Raw genomic sequence first — 17,713 nt, forward strand, 5'->3', positions numbered from 1 at the left:
TGGAAGGTGGTCATGTTATTGGCCTTGGCTTCGGCCAGGCGAGTATCAGAATTGGCTGCTTTGTCCTGTAAAAGCCCTTATCTGATTTTCCATATGGATAGGGCAGAATTGAGGACTCGTCCCCAGTTTCTCCCTAAGGTGGTGTCAGCGTTTCACCTGAACCGGCCTATTGTGGTGCCTGCGGCTACTAGGGACTTGGAGGACTCCAAGTTGTTAGACGTGGTCAGGGCCCTGAAAATATAGGTTTCCAGGACGGCTGGAGTCAGAAAATCTGACTCGCTGTTTATCCTATATGCACCCAACAAGCTGGGTGCTCCTGCTTCTAAGCAGACTATTGCTCGTTGGATTTGTAGTACAATTCAGCTTGCACATTCTGTGGCAGGCCTGCCACAGCCAAAATCTGTCAATGCCCATTCCACAAGGAAGGTGGGCTCATCTTGGGCGGCTGCCCGAGGGGTCTCGGCTTTACAGCTTTGCCGAGCTGCTACTTGGTCAGGGGCAAACACGTTTGCAAAATTCTATAAATTTGATACCCTGGCTGAGGAGGACCTGGAGTTCTCTCATTCGGTGTTGCAGAGTCATCCGCACTCTCCCGCCCGTTTGGGAGCTTTGGTATAATCCCCATGGTCCTTACGGAGTTCCCAGCATCCACTAGGACGTCAGAGAAAATAAGAATTTACTCACCGGTAATTCTATTTCTCGTAGTCCGTAGTGGATGCTGGGCGCCCGTCCCAAGTGCGGTGTATCTGCAATACTTGTACGTAGTTATTGTTAACTAAATCGGGTTATTGTTGAGCCATCTGTTGAGAGGCTCGGTTGTTTCATACTGTTAACTGGGTTTCATATCACGAGTTATACGGTGTGATTGGTGTGGCTGGTATGAGTCTTACCCGGGATTCAAAATCCTTCCTTATTGTGTACGCTCGTCCGGGCACGGTGTCCTAACTGAGGCTTGGAGGAGGGTCATAGTGGGAGCAGCCAGTGCACACCAGGTAGTCTAAGATCTTTCTAGAGTGCCCAGCCTCCTTCGGAGCCCGCTATTCCCCATGGTCCTTACGGAGTTCCCAGCATCCACTACGGACTACGAGAAATAGAATTACCGGTGAGTAAATTCTTATTTTTTGGGTGTCCTGCATCTGATGGAGTAATTCGGTTGTTGTTCCATTCTAGCACGAATACCGCAGGTACCCACTTATTTCTGCTCGTCCTCCTATGGGGGTGAGCAGTAATGTGTGAAAAGTTTGGCTTTTGACGCATTTTCCCTGTCATGTCAAGTAATTTAGACAAGTTTAGCCATTTTACATGGCTAAACTCGGTCTATTTGGATACGACCAGTGGCAAAAGTATTGTGCGCCAGTTTTTTTTAACCTGCCGCCACCATCAATTGGATATTGAAAAGATTGGCAACCGGCTGCAAGTGTGGGCACAAAAACAATTGAATCTCATCAAGAATGAGTGTAACTCCAAGAAGTGTTAGTGTGAATATGAGTAGTAGAAAACACCAGCTCGTATAATGTGCAAAACATGTCTTTATGAAATGAAACAGAATAATAAGTTATAATAATTTGATAGATATGTGTATAAATTAAAACTGCTTCCTCTGATACCTAAAGTATATTCAGTATAGGAAATACACAATAGACAGATTTAAGCACCATGTGGTTTCCTGTGCCAGTCCCCTACTGAATGAATTTATGAATGTGACTCTGAGAAATGTAAAACAATCCAGCTGCTATAATGAATAACCTGCTGCTAGAACACATCTCAGTGTGTGCAAAGTAAAGCTTCAGACGGGGTGTAGGATAATCAAAGTCCTGTCCTGCATAAGTATGCAGATATCTGTAGAGAACCTGTTGAGTCTACAACAACACAGTGTTTGCAGATCTGCATAATTATCTGGATACATTGAGAAATGTCGTGTACTCTACATACTGAATCACATTCATGGGTTAAGTAGGATAATACTGTTATTGATTTATATTGTATATTACCAATATATTTAGTGTCCATTATACATGTACTGTCATTACACAGTGGTATTGAAATACCCACTGTCAAAGTCAAAAGATATTGCAGTACACACAGATGGCCTCCGCGCGTGTACTTGTTCTGCTGTGCGTGCACATATTCGTAATTTGCGTATGGACGCTCCCGCGGTCGTGCGCATTAGCACGTGGTATGGGTATTTACGGTAGAGTTTGTGAACGCATGGAGAGCTATCAAAACACATTACATATTTAATCCAAATAGTGCACAATGTACACACAGCCTCCCTGCACCACACCAGAAAGTAACAGTTTAAATGGTTTCAGAACAAGGGGATTCACCTTTACAGAATAGGAGGGGACAGAACAAGGTCATAAGGTGGTGTTTGGTATCCAGCTGTATGGTATTTTAAGGGTAACATTCCGGTGTTGGTTTGAGAAAGATCGCATGTTCCTGCGGTTAGTTATGTGCAGAATATAGATATAAACTGTATTTACTGTACATTATGTATGCGGCGGGAATCCAGACGAGACCACCCACAAGAGCAGTTAGAACGGACATCGCCCACCAATTCAAATCGACCTATGACCTCTCCTGTACTGTAAAGGTGCATTCCTGTGTCCAATGGACAAAGGGATTACAGTATCCATTGTATTGCTTTTGGAAGAATTGTATAAATAAAGCCTGCTGCAGCCTGGTCTGGCACAAGACTCACAACGTTATCTATTAGATTACGGAGGACCGTACCGGGAAGCGCACGCGAATATACTCATGTATGTACCATTGACTGTAGCCATTATTCTGTTATATTGTCTTCTATTGTATTATATATATTGTAACCCCCTTTCAGCAATATTACGCTGTGGTGTCGGAACCCAGTGATTTAACTAAAAATCTGTGTTGTGTCTTCCTTTCTCCGCTATGGTTTAAAAGTGTATTAGTAACGCATTGCATTGCTGTATAAGGTTTAAAGCGTATTCATTGGGTGTGTACGCGCTGCGGGTGCATTGTACCGTCAGCTCGGCATTTGTACACAGAGTCCGTACATTGTACGGGACTCTATACGCTAATAGCGTAAAAAGTATGTAGCGTGTGTACCAAGTATAGCGGCCGCAGCGGCTAAAGGTTTAAATTGTGTTTAGAGTGTATAGAAGGTATAGCTTTTCATTCCTGTATATAAATCGACATTATCGCCACTTTGTACTTTAATCCTAGACTGTGTTATGGAATCAATTCCAGACTACCAATATATGCGTTGCTTATTTCAGGAACTGCAAGAATCGAAGACCTTGGTATAATTGATAACGATTTGAGGAAGTAGTTTAATGTAAATTGAAATAAATGGAACTGGAACTTTGAGCTTTCCTTTTTAGATTATTTTCATAAATATTGTATAAACATCTTCATATTTTTAACAGTGTATGCTTCTAATTCCTTTTGCAGACAATCGACCAGTTTGAATATGATGGCTGTGATAACTGTGACGCATACTTACAGATGAAGGGGAACAGGGAGATGGTGTATGATTGTACAAGCTCCTCATTTGATGGGTATGTTTTTCTTTTAATTTATATTTGAGATTACTATCCTCATTATTTAAATGACATTCTGCCTCTCCTCCCTACCTCCTATATATAGCAGTTGTAGACATTCCTTAGGTTTAATTTCCTCCGTGTGATTTCCCTAGGGCCCCTCCAGCCTCACTTCTTGGAGCTGTCAGCCGCAGGAGAGTCTTGTTCACTCCTTTAACATAGTTGACTGCACCCCATTATTGTACTGCATGGGGGTAGGTAAGATAGGCAGGAGAGGTCCAGACCTGAACATAAACATTAATTTTATTCACATTGTAAACTTGACTTTTCTCTGACGTCCTAGTGGATGCTGGGAACTCCGTAAGGACCATGGGGAATAGACGGCTCCGCAGGAGACTGGGCACATCTAAAGAAAGATTTAGGACTATCTGGTGTGCACTGGCTCCTCCCCCTATGACCCTCCTCCAAGCCTCAGTTAGATTTCTGTGCCCGGCCGAGCTGGATGCACACTAGGGGCTCTCCTGAGCTCCTAGAAAGAAAGTATAGTTTAGGTTTTTTATTTTACAGTGAGACCTGCTGGCAACAGGCTCACTGCACCGAGGGACTAAGGGGAGAGGAAGCGAACCTACCTAAGTGGTGGTAGCTTGGGCTTCTTAGGCTACTGGACACCATTAGCTCCAGAGGGATCGCACACAGGACCCGACCTCGTCGTCCGTTCCCGGAGCCGCGCCGCCGTCCCCCTTACAGAGCCAGAAGCAAGAAGGTCCGGAAAATCGGCGGCTGAAGACTTCTGTCTTCTCCAAGGTAGCGCACAGCACTGCAGCTGTGCGCCATTGCTCCTCATGCACACCACACACTGCGGTCACTGATGGGTGCAGGGCGCTGGGGGGGGGGGCGCCCTGAGCAGCAATAAAAAGCACCTTGGCTGGCAAACTGACACCATATATAGCCCCAGGGGCTATATAGGTGTATATTAACCCCTGCCAGAATTATTAAAATAGCGGGAGAAAGCCCGCCGAAAAAGGGGTGGAGCCATCTCCCTCAGCACACTGGCGCCATTTTCCCTCACAGCTCCGCTGGAAGGATCGCTCCCTGGCTCTCCCCTGCAGTCCTGCACTACAGAAAGGGTAAAAAAGAGAGGGGGGGCACAAATTTAGGCGCAGTATAATATATATATGCAGCTATAAGGGAAAACACTCTTTATAGGTGATATCCCTGTGGTATATAGCGCTCTGGTGTGTGCTGGCATACTCTCCCTCTGTCTCCCCAAAGGGCTTTGTGGGGTCCTGTCCTCTGTCAGAGCATTCCCTGTGTGTGTGCTGTGTGTCGGTACTGCTGTGTCGACATGTATGATGAGGAAAATGATGTGGAGGCGGAGCAAATGCCTGTGAATGTGATGTCACCCCCTGCGGGGTCGACACCTGTGTGGATGGACTTATGGAAGGAATTACGTGACAGTGTTGACTCCTTACACAAAAGGTTTGACGACATAGGACAGCCGGCTACTCGGCTTGTGCCTGTTCCAGCGTCTCAAATGTCATCAGGGGCTTTAAAACGCCCGCTACCTCAGGTGACAGACACAGATGTCGACACGGATACCGACTCCAGTGTCGACGACGATGAGACTAGTGTACCCTCCAATAGGTCCACCCGTTACATGATTGAGGCAATGAAAAATGTATTACACATTTCTGATAATACCCCAGGTACCACAAAAAAGGGTATTATGTTTGTTGAGAAAAAACTACCTGTAGTTTTTCCTGCATCTGAGGAATTAAATGAGGTGTGTGAGGAAGCGTGGACTTCCCCCGATAAGAAATTGATCATTTCTAAACGGTTATTGGCAGCGTACCCTTTCCCGCCAGAGGATAGGTCACGTTGGGAAACACCCCCTAGGGTAGATAAGGCGCTGACACGCTTATCAAAAAAGGTGGCACTACCGTCTCCGGATACGGCCGCCCTAAAGGAACCTGCTGATAGAAAGCAGGAAACTACCCTTAAAGCTATATACACACACACGGGCATTATATTGAGACCAGCTATTGCATCAGCATGGATGTGCAGTGCTGCAGCTGCGTGGTCAGATTCCCTGTCGGATAATATTGATACTGTGGATAGGGACAATATTTTGCTGACGATAGAGCATATAAAAGACGCCGTCTTATACATGCGTGATGCACAGAGGGATATTTGCCGGCTGGCATCAAAAATAAGTGCTATGTCTATTGCCGCCAGAAGGGGGTTATGGACTCGGCAATGGTCAGGCGATGCCGACTCGAAACGGCACATGGAAGTTTTGCCCTATAAGGGGATGGAACTGTTTGGGGAGGGTCTTTTCGGACCTCGTTTCCACAGCTACTGCTGGGAAATCGACCTTTTTGCCACAGGCTACCCCACAGCAAAAGAAAGCACCGTATTATCAGGTACAGTCCTTTCGGCCCCAGAAAAGCAAGAGGGCTAGAGGCTCATCCTTTCTGCCGAGGGGCAAAGGTAGAGGAAAAAAGCTGCAGCACACAGCTAGTTCCCAAGAGCAGAAGTCCTCCCCTGCGTCCGGTAAGTCCACAGCATGACGCTGGGGCTGCTCAGGCGGACCCGGGTACGGTGGGGGCCCGTCTCAGAAATTCAGCGCACAGTGGGCTCTCTCACAGGTGGATCCCTGGGTCCTTCAAGTAGTATCTCAGGGGTACAGGCTGGAATTCGAGACGTCTCCCCCCCCCGCTGTTTCCTAAAATCTGCCTTACCGGCAACTCCCTATGCCAGGGAGGCAGTGTTGGTGGCTATTCAAAACTGTATTCACAGCAAGTGATTGTCAAGGTACCCCTCCTTCAGCAAGGAAAGGGTTACTATTCCACAATGTTTGTGGTACCGAAACCGGACGGTTCGGTGAGACCCATCTTAAATTTAAAATCCTTGAACACTTATATCAAAATGTTCAAGATGGAATCGCTCAGGGCGGTTATTGCGAGCCTGGACGAGGGGGATTACATGGTCTCCCTGGACATCAAGGATGCGTACCTGCATGTCCCTATTTACCCTCCTCACCAGGAGTACCTCAGATTTGTGGTACAGGACTGTCACTATCAGTTCCAGACGCTGCCGTTTGGGTTATCCACGGCACCGAAGGTCTTTACCAAGGTAATGGCCGAAATGATACTCCTTCGCAAGAAGGGAGTTTTAATTATCCCGTACTTGGACGATCTCCTGATAAAGGCGAGGTCCAAGGAACAGTTGGTAGTGGGGGTAGCACTTTCTCGGGAAGTGCTACAACAGCACGGCTGGATTCTCAATATTCCAAAGTCACAGCTGGTCCCGACGACACGTCTTCTGTTCCTGGGAATGATTCTGGACACAGACCAGAAAAAAGTGTTTCTTCCAGTGGAAAAAGCCGAGGAGTTGTCATCTCTAGTCAGAGACCTCCTAAAACCGGGACAGGTGTCGGTACATCAATGCACACGAGTCCTGGGAAAAATGGTAGCTTCGTACGAAGCAATTCCATTCGGAAGGTTCCACGCAAGGACTTTCCAGTGGGACCTGTTGGACAAATGGTCCGGGTCCCATCTCCAGATGCAACAGCGGATAACCCTGTTGGCAAGGACCAGGGTGTCGCTGCTGTGGTGGCTGCAGAGGGCTCATCTACTAGAGGGCCGCAGATTCGGAATACAGGACTGGGTCCTGGTGACCACGGATGCCAGCCTTCGGGGCTGGGTGCAGTCACACAGGGAAGAAATTTCCAAGGACTGTGGTCAAATCAGGAGATTTCGCTTCACATAAATATTCTGGAGCTAAGGGCCATTTACAATGCCCTATGCCAGTGGTTCCCAAACTGTGTGCCGTGGCTCCCTGGGGTGCCTCGGGACAATTGCAGGGGTGCCTTGGATTGGTGGTCCAGGACCAATTCAAATTATTTATGGTCAATATAATAGGCAAAACTAGTGCTAGTAGCTGTCAGTCATAAAATATGGTGACAAACAGAAGCAAATCTTGTCCCTCACCACACATTTGAGCCTAAGGATGACATATAAACACAATCTACTTAATTTAATATTTCTTTAAAAATTTCTCAAAAAGAAATTTTTGGCCTAGGGGTGCCGTGAAAAAAATTCTGATACTCTAGGGCGCCGTGATTCAAGATAGTTTGGAAACCACTGCCCTATGCCAAGCAAGGCCCCTGCTTCAGAACCAGCCGGTACTGATCCAATCAGACAACATCACGGCGGTCGCCCATGTAAACAGACAGGGCGGCACAAGAAGCAGGAGGGCAATGGCAGAAGCCACAAGGATTCTCCGATGGGCGGAAAATCATGTGTTAGCACTGACAGCAGTGTTCATTCCGGGAGTGGACAACTGGGAAGCAGACTTCCTCAGCAGGCACGACCTCCACCCGGGAGAATGGGGACTTCATCCAGAAGTCTTCCAAATGCTGGTAAACCGTTGGGAAAGACCACAGGTGGACATGATGGCGTCCCGCCTCAACAAAAAGCTAAAAAGATATTGCGCCAGGTCAAGGGACCCTCAGGCGATCGCTGTGGACGCTCTAGTAACACCGTGGGTGTACCAGTCGGTTTATGTGTTTCCTCCTCTGCCTCTCATTCCCAAGGTACTGAGAATAATACGAAGGCGAGGAGTGAAAACTATATTCGTGGTTCCGGATTGGCCAAGAAGAGCTTGGTACCCGGAACTTCAAGAGATGCTTTCAGAGGACCCTTGGCCTCTGCCGCTCAGACAAGACCTGCTGCAGCAGGGGCCCTGTCTGTTCCAAGACTTACCGCGGCTACGTTTGACGGCATGGCGGTTGAACACCGGATCCTGAAGGAAAAGGGCATTCCGGAGGAAGTCATCCCTACCCTGATCAAAGCCAGGAAGGATGTCACCGCAAAACATTATCACCGCATTTGGTGGAAATATGTTGCTTGGTGTGAGGCCAGGAAGGCCCCAACGGAGGAATTTCAACTAGGTCGATTCCTGCATTTCCTGCAAGCAGGGGTGACGTTGGGACTCAAATTGGGGTCCATTAAGGTCCAGATTTCGGCCCTGTCGATTTTCTTCCAGAAAGAACTGGCTTCACTGCCTGGAGTTCAGACTTTTGTCAAAGGAGTTCTGCATATTCAGCCTCCTTTTGTGCCCCCAGTGGCACCTTGCGATCTCAATGTGGTTTTGGAGTTCCTGAAATCACATTGGTTTGAACCACTAAAGACTGTGGATTTGAAATATCTCACGTGGAAAGTGGTCATGCTGTTGGCCCTGGCTTCGGCCAGGCGTGTGTCAGAATTGGCGGCTTTGTCCTAGAAAAGCCCTTATCTGATTTTCCATATGGATAGGGCAGAGTTGAGGACTCGTCCTCAGTTTCTCCCGAAGGTGGTATCAGCGTTTCACTTGAACCAGCCTATTGTGGTGCCTGCGGCTACTAGGGACTTGGAGGATTCCAAGTTACTGGACGTAGTCAGGGCCCTGAAAATTTATGTTTCCAGGACGGCTGGAGTCAGGAAAACTGACTCGCTGTTTATCCTGTATGCACCCAACAAACTGGGTGCTCCTGCTTCTAAGCAGACTATCGCGCGCTGGATTTGTAACACTATTCAGCTGGCGCATTCTGCGGTGGGACTACCGCAGCCTAAATCTGTAAAAGCTCATTCCACAAGGAAGGTGGGCTCATCTTGGGCGGCTGCCCGAGGGGTCTCGGCTTTACAACTTTGCCGAGCTGCTACTTGGTCAGGGGCAAACACGTTTGCAAAATTCTATAAATTTTATACCCTGGCTGAGGAGGACCTGGAGTTCTCTCATTCGGTGCTGCAGAGTCATCCGCACTCTCCTGCCCGTTTGGGAGCTTTGGTATAATCCCCATGGTCCTTACGGAGTTCCCAGCATCCACTAGGACGTCAGAGAAAATAAGAATTTACTCACCGGTAATTCTATTTCTCGTAGTCCGTAGTGGATGCTGGGCGCCCATCCCAAGTGCGGATTGTCTGCAATACTTGTAAATAGTTATTGTTACACAAATCGGGTTGTTGTTGCGAGCCATCTGTTCAGAGGCTCCTTTTGTTATCATACTGTTAACCGGGGTTCCTATCACGAGTTATACGGTGTGATTGGTGTGGCTGGTATGAGTCTTACCCGGGATTCAAAATCCTTCCTTATTGTGTCAGCTCTTCCGGGCACAGAAATCTAACTGAGGCTTGGAGGAGGGTCATAGGGGGAGGAGCCAGTGCACACCAGATAGTCCTAAATCTTTCTTTAGATGTGCCCAGTCTCCTGCGGAGCCGTCTATTCCCCATGGTCCTTACGGAGTTCCCAGCATCCACTACGGACTACGAGAAATAGAATTACCGGTGAGTAAATTCTTATTTTTGCTGTTGGTCTACCGTACAGCCAGAACCGTGTGTGTGCGCGCTAAGTGGAGAACAGATGCACAGGGATTATTGCTTTTACTCTGTGTACCTGAGATGTTTAATTCACAGGTGACTAAGGTACTATCTGACTCCTGTATTCTTTTACTAGGATTGTGGCTATGATGAGCCCTGACGACAGCTGGGTATCCAAGTGGCAGCGAATCAGTGAGTATTGTAATACAATTAGAATACCAGAAGCCAGGGAAGATTAGCTGCCCAGCATTTAGATGGGGTTCATATACACAGTAGCATTATTTTGTTTGTATCCTTTACCTGTACAGACTCTTTGGAGCTAAAGTACTATATTGTTTCTTCATTACACTTTGCATCCAGATACAAATAATATTTGACCATTCTGTGTATACAAAATCCCATGACTTCAGCAGTAAATCCTTCATATTCTCAGCTGGTTGTATGAACTGATAGTCTATAAAAGAAATGTGTTCATCTCGGCTTTATATGACTATCTTTGAGTTTCTGAATCTAAAATGAAAGTATTAACAAAATAGCCTGAGTGTAAAATATGCAAATGTGTTTTAAGGTGTGTGGTTTTGTTTTTTTCTTTCTTCCTTCCCTTATTTAATTTCATTATTGTGCCTTTTAAAACTGGTATAATTTTCTCCTATTAAAATGTTGGAAGGCCCCGGGTTTATTTAGATGTTACTCCATTTTGGAACATGGCTGTTAAAGCTCAGTCTTTCTGGCAACAAAATTCCTGTCTTTTTTATGTTTGTCCCTACTGATTACCGACTAATACATTTTGTTATTGAAGCAACAGCTGACAATTCAGCCTGTTTTATGTGAGACGTTTAAATGAAAAGTACATTACTATAGTTACTTACTGGGTGTTTTTGCTCAAAGCCCATTTTCCTTATTTTGAGTAACATTGTGATCAGGATTATTAAAGGGACACTAACCTCAAAATTATTCTGATCAAAGTACTGTAGAATGTATACTAGACAATTGTATGCTAGCTATCTGTGTTGGCAGTGAGCAGACCTATGGAGTTATGATCACCTCTCCCTTGTCTGCTCTTTTATATTTGTGGGTCTCGTCTGTCCCTCTTTGACGTCATACTCCACACACAATTATTTTTGTACATGTCACATGCTAACCTATTGTATTGTGAAAGACAGAAGTGCGACTGGTCGAGAAACAGATTATAGGGAAGAGAGAAAATATTGGAGCAAGCAGTCTAATCGTCAAAATTACAAGAATTAAGACATGTTTTCAAGATTGTGTGTGTGTATGTATATGTGTGTATATATGTAGTATTTGAGGTCGAATAGAGGCAAATTGCCCATCGTGTTCAACCTGTTTTCAGTTGTGATGATTCTACATAATTGCTAAATAATGTTTTATGACTAGTTAGCTACTATAACTCATGTTACCCCCGGATTAACCACGTTCATATTTTAAGTATTATAACCTTGGATAGCTTTTTCATTCAGAAATGTATCTCTTCCTTTTTTAAATCCATTTACAGAGTCTGCCATTACCACCTTCCCTGGCAGGGAATTCCACATCCTGATTGCCCTAACAGTGAAGAACCCTTTCCTCCGTTGCGTTCGGAACTTTCTCTCCTCCAGTCGCAGCGAGTGCCCACGTGTCCTAAACTGTGTTCTTTTAATAAATAATTCCTCTGATAACTCTTTGTGATGTCCCTTTACATATTTGAAGATATTAATAATATCTTCTCTTAGGCGCCTCTTTTCTAGTGTATACATAATCAGCCTAGTAAGTCTTTCCTTATAGTCATAGTCCAGTCCTTCTAGGCCTTTAATCAATTTAGTAGCTCGCCTTTGAACACTTTAGAGTTCACTGATGTGTTTTTTTTTTTTTGTTTTTTTTTAATACAATGGTGCCCAAAACTGAACACAATATTCCAGGTGCGGACGTACCAATGCCTTATACAGCGGCATGATTACATCCGAGTCCCTTGTCTCAATTCCCATTTTTATGCACGCTAGCACCTTACTTGCCTTCTTTACTGCGTTTTGACATTGTGTACGGTTATTAAGCCTATTATCAATGAATACCCCCAAATCGTTTTCCAACTCTGTTTCCCCTAGGCGTTCCCCATTTAATATGTAGGATGCAAGTTGTTTTTAGTCCCAAAATGCATAACCTTGCATTTGTCTGTATTGAACCTCATTTCTCTGACGTCCTAGTGGATGCTGGGAACTCCGTAAGGACCATGGGGAATAGCGGCTCCGCAGGAGACTGGGCACATCTAAAGAAAGCTTTAGGACTATCTGGTGTGCACTGGCTCCTCTCCCTATGACCCTCCTCCAAGCCTCAGTTAGATTTTTGTGCCCGACCGAGCAGGGTGCAATCTAGGAGGCTCTCCTGAGCTTCTTAGAAAAAGTTAGTTTTAGGTTTTTTATTTTCAGTGAGACCTGCTGGCAACAGGCTCACTGCATCGAGGGACTAAGGGGAGAAGAAGCGAACCTGCCTGCTTGCAGCCAGCTTGGGCTTCTTAGGCTACTGGACACCATTAGCTCCAGAGGGACCGAACACAGGCCCAGCCTCGAAGTCCGGTCCCAGAGCCGCGCCGCCGGCCCCCTTACAGAGCCAGAAGCAAGAAGAGGTCCGGAAAATCGGCGGCAGAAGACCAGTCTTCACCAAGGTAGCGCACAGCACTGCAGCTGTGCGCCATTGCTCCTCATGCACACCACACACTCCGGTCACTGAGGGTGCAGGGCGCAGGGGGGGGGGGTGCCCTGAGCAGCAATATAAACACCTTGGCTGGCAAAAATACATCACATATAACCCCCAGGGCTATATGGATGTATATTAACCCCTGCCAGATTCCATAAAAATGCGGGAGAATAGTCCGCGAAAAAGGGGCGGAGCTATCTCCTCAGCACACTGGCGCCATTTTTCCCTCACAGCTCCGTTGGAGGGAAGCTCCCTGGCTCTCCCCTGCAGTTAATACACTACAGAAAGGGTTAAAAAGAGAGGGGGGGGCACAATTTAGGCGCAGTATACAACATATATGCAGCTATAAGGGAAAACACTTTTTTATAGGTGCTATCCCTGTGATATATAGCGCCCTGGTGTGTGCTGGCATACTCTCCCTCTGTCTCCCCAAAGGGCTTTGTGGGGTCCTGTCCTCTATCAGAGCATTCCCTGTGTGTGTGCTGTGTGTCGGTACGGCTGTGTCGACAGGTATGTGGAGGATAATTAGGTGGAGGCGGAGCGAATGCCTGTAAATATGTTGTCACCCCCTGCGGGGTCGACACCGGTGTGGTTGAACTTATGGAAGGATTACGTGAAAGTGTCAACTCCTTACATAAAAGGTCGACGACACGGAACAGCCGGCTACTCAGCTTGTGCCTGTTCCAGCGTCTCAAATGTCATGGGGGGCTCTAAAATCGCCCGCTACCTCAGATAAGACACAGATGTCGACACGGATATTGACTCCAGTGTCGACATCGATGAGACTGGTGTACCCTCCAAATAGGTCTACCCGTTACAGGATTGAGACAATGAAAAATGTATTACACATTTATGATTATACCCCAGGTACCACATAAAAGGGTATTGTGTTTGGTGAGCGAAAACTATTAGTAGTTTTTCCTGCATCTGAGAAATTAAATGAGGTGTGTGGGGAAGAGTGGTCTTCCCCCGGTAAGAAATTGATAATTTCTACAACGGTTATTGGCAGCGTACCCTTTCCCGCAGAGGATAGGTCACGCTGGGAAACACCCCATAGGGTAGATACAGCGCTTACACGCTTATCAGAAAAGGTGGCACTACCGTCTTCGGGTACGGCCGCCCTGAAGGAACCTGCTGATAGAAAGCAGGAGGTTACCCTATAAGATATGGTCACACACTAGGGCATTATATTGCGACCAGCCGTTGCTTCGGCATGGATGTGCAGTGCTCCCGCTGCGTGGTCAGATTCCCTGTCGGAAAATAACTATGGATAGGGACAATATTTTGCTGAAAATAGAGCATATAAAAGACGTGGTCTTATACATGCGTGATGCACAGAGGGATATTTGCCGGCTGGCATCAAAAATAAGCGCTAGGTCCATTGCCGCCAGACGGGGGTTATGGACTTGGCAATGGTCAGGCGATGCCGACTCGAATCGGCACATGGAAGTTGCCCTATAAGGGGGTAAAACTGTTTGGGGATAGTTTTTCAGACCTCGTTTCCACAGCTACTGCTGGGAAATTAATTTTTTTGCCACAGGCTACCCCACAACAAAAGAAAGCACCGTATCATCAAGTACAGTCCTTTCGGCCCCAGAAAAACAAGTGGGCTAGAGGCTCATCCTTTCTGCCGAGAGGCAAAGGTAGAGGAAAAAAGCTGCAACACACAGCTAAGTCCTCCCTGCGTCCGGTAGGTCCACAGCATGGTGCTGGGGCTGCTCAGGCGGACTCTGGTACGGTGGGAGCCCGTCTCAGATATTTCAGCGGACAGTGGGCTCTCTCACATGGATCCCTGGGTCCTTCAAGTAGTATCTCAGGGGTACAGGCTGGAGTTCGAGACGTTCTTCCCCCCCGCCGTTTCCTAAAATCTGCCTTACCGGCACCTCCCTCTGCCAGGGAGACGGTGTTGGTGGATATTCAACACTATAATCACAACAAGTGATTGTCAAGGTGCCCCTCCTTCAGCAAGGAAGGGGTTACTATTCCACAGTGGTTGTGGTACCGCAACGGTTCGGTGAGACCCATCTTGAAATTAAAATACTTGAACTTTTATATCAGAAGATTCAAGTTCAAGATGGAATCGCTCAGGGCGCTTATTACGAGCCTGGACGAGGGGGATTACAGGGTCTCCATGGACATCAAGGATGCGTACCTGCATGTCCCCATTCCCCCCCCCTCACCAGGAGTACCTCAGATATGTGGTACAGGACTGTCACTATCCGTTCCAGACGCGGCCGTTGGAGTTGTCCACGGCACCGAAGGTCTTTACCTAGGTAATGGCCGAAGTGATGATACTCCTTCGCAAGAAGGAAGTTTTTATTATCCCGTACTTGGACGATCTCCTGATAAAGGCGAGGTCCAAAGAACAGTTGGTAGTGGGGGTAGCACTCTCTCGGGAAGTGCTACAACAGCACGACTGGATTCTCAATATTCCAAAGTCACAGCTGGTCCCGACGACACGTCTTCTGTTCCTGGGAATGTTTCTGAACGCAGACCAGAAAAGAGTGTTTCTTCCAGTGGAAAAAGCCGAGGAGTTGTCATCTCTAGTCAGAGACATCCTAAAACCAGGACAGGTGTCGGTACATCAATGCACACGAGTCCTGGTACGAAGCATAATTCCATTCGGAAGACTCCACGCAAGGACGTTCCAGTGGGACCTGTGGGACTAATGGTCCGGGTCCCATGTACAGATACAACAGCGGATAACCCTGTCAGCAAGAAACAGGGTGTCGCTGCTGTGGTGGCTGCAGAGGGCTCATCTACTAGTGGGCCGCAGATTCGGAATACAGGACTGGGTCCTGGTGACCACGGATGCCAGCCTTCGGGGCTGGGGTGCAGTCACACAGGGAAGAAATTTCCAAGGAGATTTCGCTTCACATAAATATTCTGCAGCTAAGGGCCATTTACATTGCCCTAAGCCAAGCAAGGCCCCTGCTTCAGAACCAGCCGGTACTGATCCAATCAGACGACATCACGGCGGTCGCCCATGTAAACACAGGGCGGCACAAGAAGCAGGATGGCGATGGCAGAAGCCACAAGGATTCTCCGATGGGCGACCTACACCCAGGAGAATGGGGACTTCATCCAGAAGTTTTCCAAATGCGGGTAAACCGTTGGGAATGACCACGGGTGGACATGATGGCGTCCCGCCTCAACAAGAAGTTGAAAAGATATTGCGCCAGGTCAAGGGACCCTCAGGCGATCGCTGGGGACGCTCTAGTGACACCGTGGGTGTACCAGTCTGTTTATGTGTCTCCTCCTCTACCTCTCATACCCAAGGTACTGAGAATAATAAGAAGGCGAGGAGTGAAAACCATACTCGGGGTTCCGGATTGGCCATAAAGAGCTTGGTACCCGGAACTTCAAGAGATGCTGGCAGAGGACCCTTGGCCTCTGTCGCTCAGACAAGACCTGCTGCAGCAGGGACCCTGTCTGTTCCAAGACTTACCGCGGCTGCGTTTGACGGCATGGCGGTAGAACACCGGATCCTAAAGGAAAAGGGTATTCCGAAGGAAGTCATCCCTACCCTGATCATAGCCAGGAAGGATGTCACCGCAAGACATTATCGCCGCGTTTGGCGAAAATTTGTTGCTTGTTGGGAGGCCATGAAGGCCCGATGGAGGAATTTCAACTATGTCGATTCCTGCACTTCCGGCAAGCAGGGGTGACGTTTGGGCCTCAAATTGGGGTCCATAAAGGTCCAGATTTCGGCTCTGTCGATTTTCTTCCAGAAAGAACTGGCTTCACTGCCGGAAGTTCAGACTTTGGTTAAAGGAGTACTACATATTCAGCCTCCTTTTGTGCCTCCTGTGGCACTTTTTTGGATCTCAACGTGGTGTTGGATTTCCTAATGTCGCATTGGTTGAGCCACTTAAAACCATGGAGCTAAAGTATCTCGCGTGGAAAGTGGTCATGCTGTTGGCCTTGGCCAGGCGTGTGTCAGAATTGGCGGCTTTGTCATGTAAAAGGCCTTATCTGATTTTCTGTATGGATAGGGCAGAGTTGAGGACTCGTCCTCAGTTTCTCCCGAAGGTGGTCTCAGGTTTTCACTTGAACCAACCTATTGTGGTGCCTGCGGCTACTGGGGACTTGGAGGATTCCAAGTTGCTGGACGTAGTCAGGGCCCTGAAAATTTTATTTTTCCAGGACGGCTGGAGTCAGGAAAACTGACTCGCTGTTTATCCTGATGGCACCCAACAAGCTGGGTACTCCTGCTTCTAAGCAGTCTATTGCGCGCTGGATTTGTAGCACTATTCAGCTGGCGCATTCTGCGGTAGGATTACCGCAGCCTAAATCAATAAAAGCCCATTCCACAAGGAAGGTGGGCTCATCTTGGGCGGCTGCCCGAGGGGTCTCGGCTTTACAACTTTGCCGAGCAGCTACTTGGTCAGGGGCAAACACGTCTGCAAAATTCTACGAATTTGATACCCTGGCTGAGGAGGACCTGGAGTTCTCTCATTCGGTGCTGCAGAGTCATCCGCACTCTCCCGCCCGTTTGGGAGCTTTGGTATAATCCCCATGGTCCTTACGGAGTTCCCAGCATCCACTAGGACGTCAGAGAAAATAAGAATTTACTTACCGATAATTCTATTTCTCGTAGTCCGTAGTGGATGCTGGGCGCCCATCCCAAGTGCGGATTGTCTGCAATACTTGTACATAGTTATTGTTAACTAATCGGGTTCTTGTTGTGAGCCATCTATTCAGAGGCTCCTCTGTTATCATGCTGTTAACTGGGTTTCATATCACAAGTTGTACGGTGTGATTGGTGTGGCTGGTATGAGTCTTACCCGGGATTCAAAATCCTTCCTTATTGTGTACGCTCGTCCGGGCACAGTATCCTAACTGAGGCTTGGAGGAGGGTCATAGGGGGAGGAGCCAGTGCACACCAGATAGTCCTAAAGCTTTCTTTAGATGTGCCCAGTCTCCTGCGGAGCCGCTATTCCCCATGGTCCTTACGGAGTTCCCAGCATCCACTACGGACTACGAGAAATAGAATTATCGGTAAGTAAATTCTTATTTTTTTTATTTAGACGGCCAGAGTACAAGTTTAGATGGATCATTCTGCAAGGACTCCACATCCAATTCTGAATTAATTACCTTACACAGTTTAGTATCATCTGCAAAGATTGACACTGTGCTTTCCAGGCC

The 17,713-nt window shown here is 47.3% G+C and overlaps 1 protein-coding gene across 2 annotated transcripts in view; it reads left to right on the forward strand.

Moving 5' to 3' along the window:
- The window catches only part of SUPT4H1 (SPT4 homolog, DSIF elongation factor subunit), a 51,642-nt gene that overhangs the window by 4,968 nt on the left and 28,961 nt on the right, over positions 1-17,713 (forward strand). For both annotated transcript variants that reach the window (XM_063956201.1, XM_063956200.1), the window contains exons 2-3: positions 3,430-3,536; positions 10,014-10,069. In XM_063956201.1, coding sequence (XP_063812271.1) covers positions 3,430-3,536; positions 10,014-10,069 — 163 coding nt within the window. The remainder of the gene's footprint in view (positions 1-3,429; positions 3,537-10,013; positions 10,070-17,713) is intronic.

The sequence above is a fragment of the Pseudophryne corroboree genome, chromosome 2, assembly GCF_028390025.1.
Source record: "Pseudophryne corroboree isolate aPseCor3 chromosome 2, aPseCor3.hap2, whole genome shotgun sequence".
NCBI classification, from domain to species: domain Eukaryota; kingdom Metazoa; phylum Chordata; class Amphibia; order Anura; family Myobatrachidae; genus Pseudophryne; species Pseudophryne corroboree.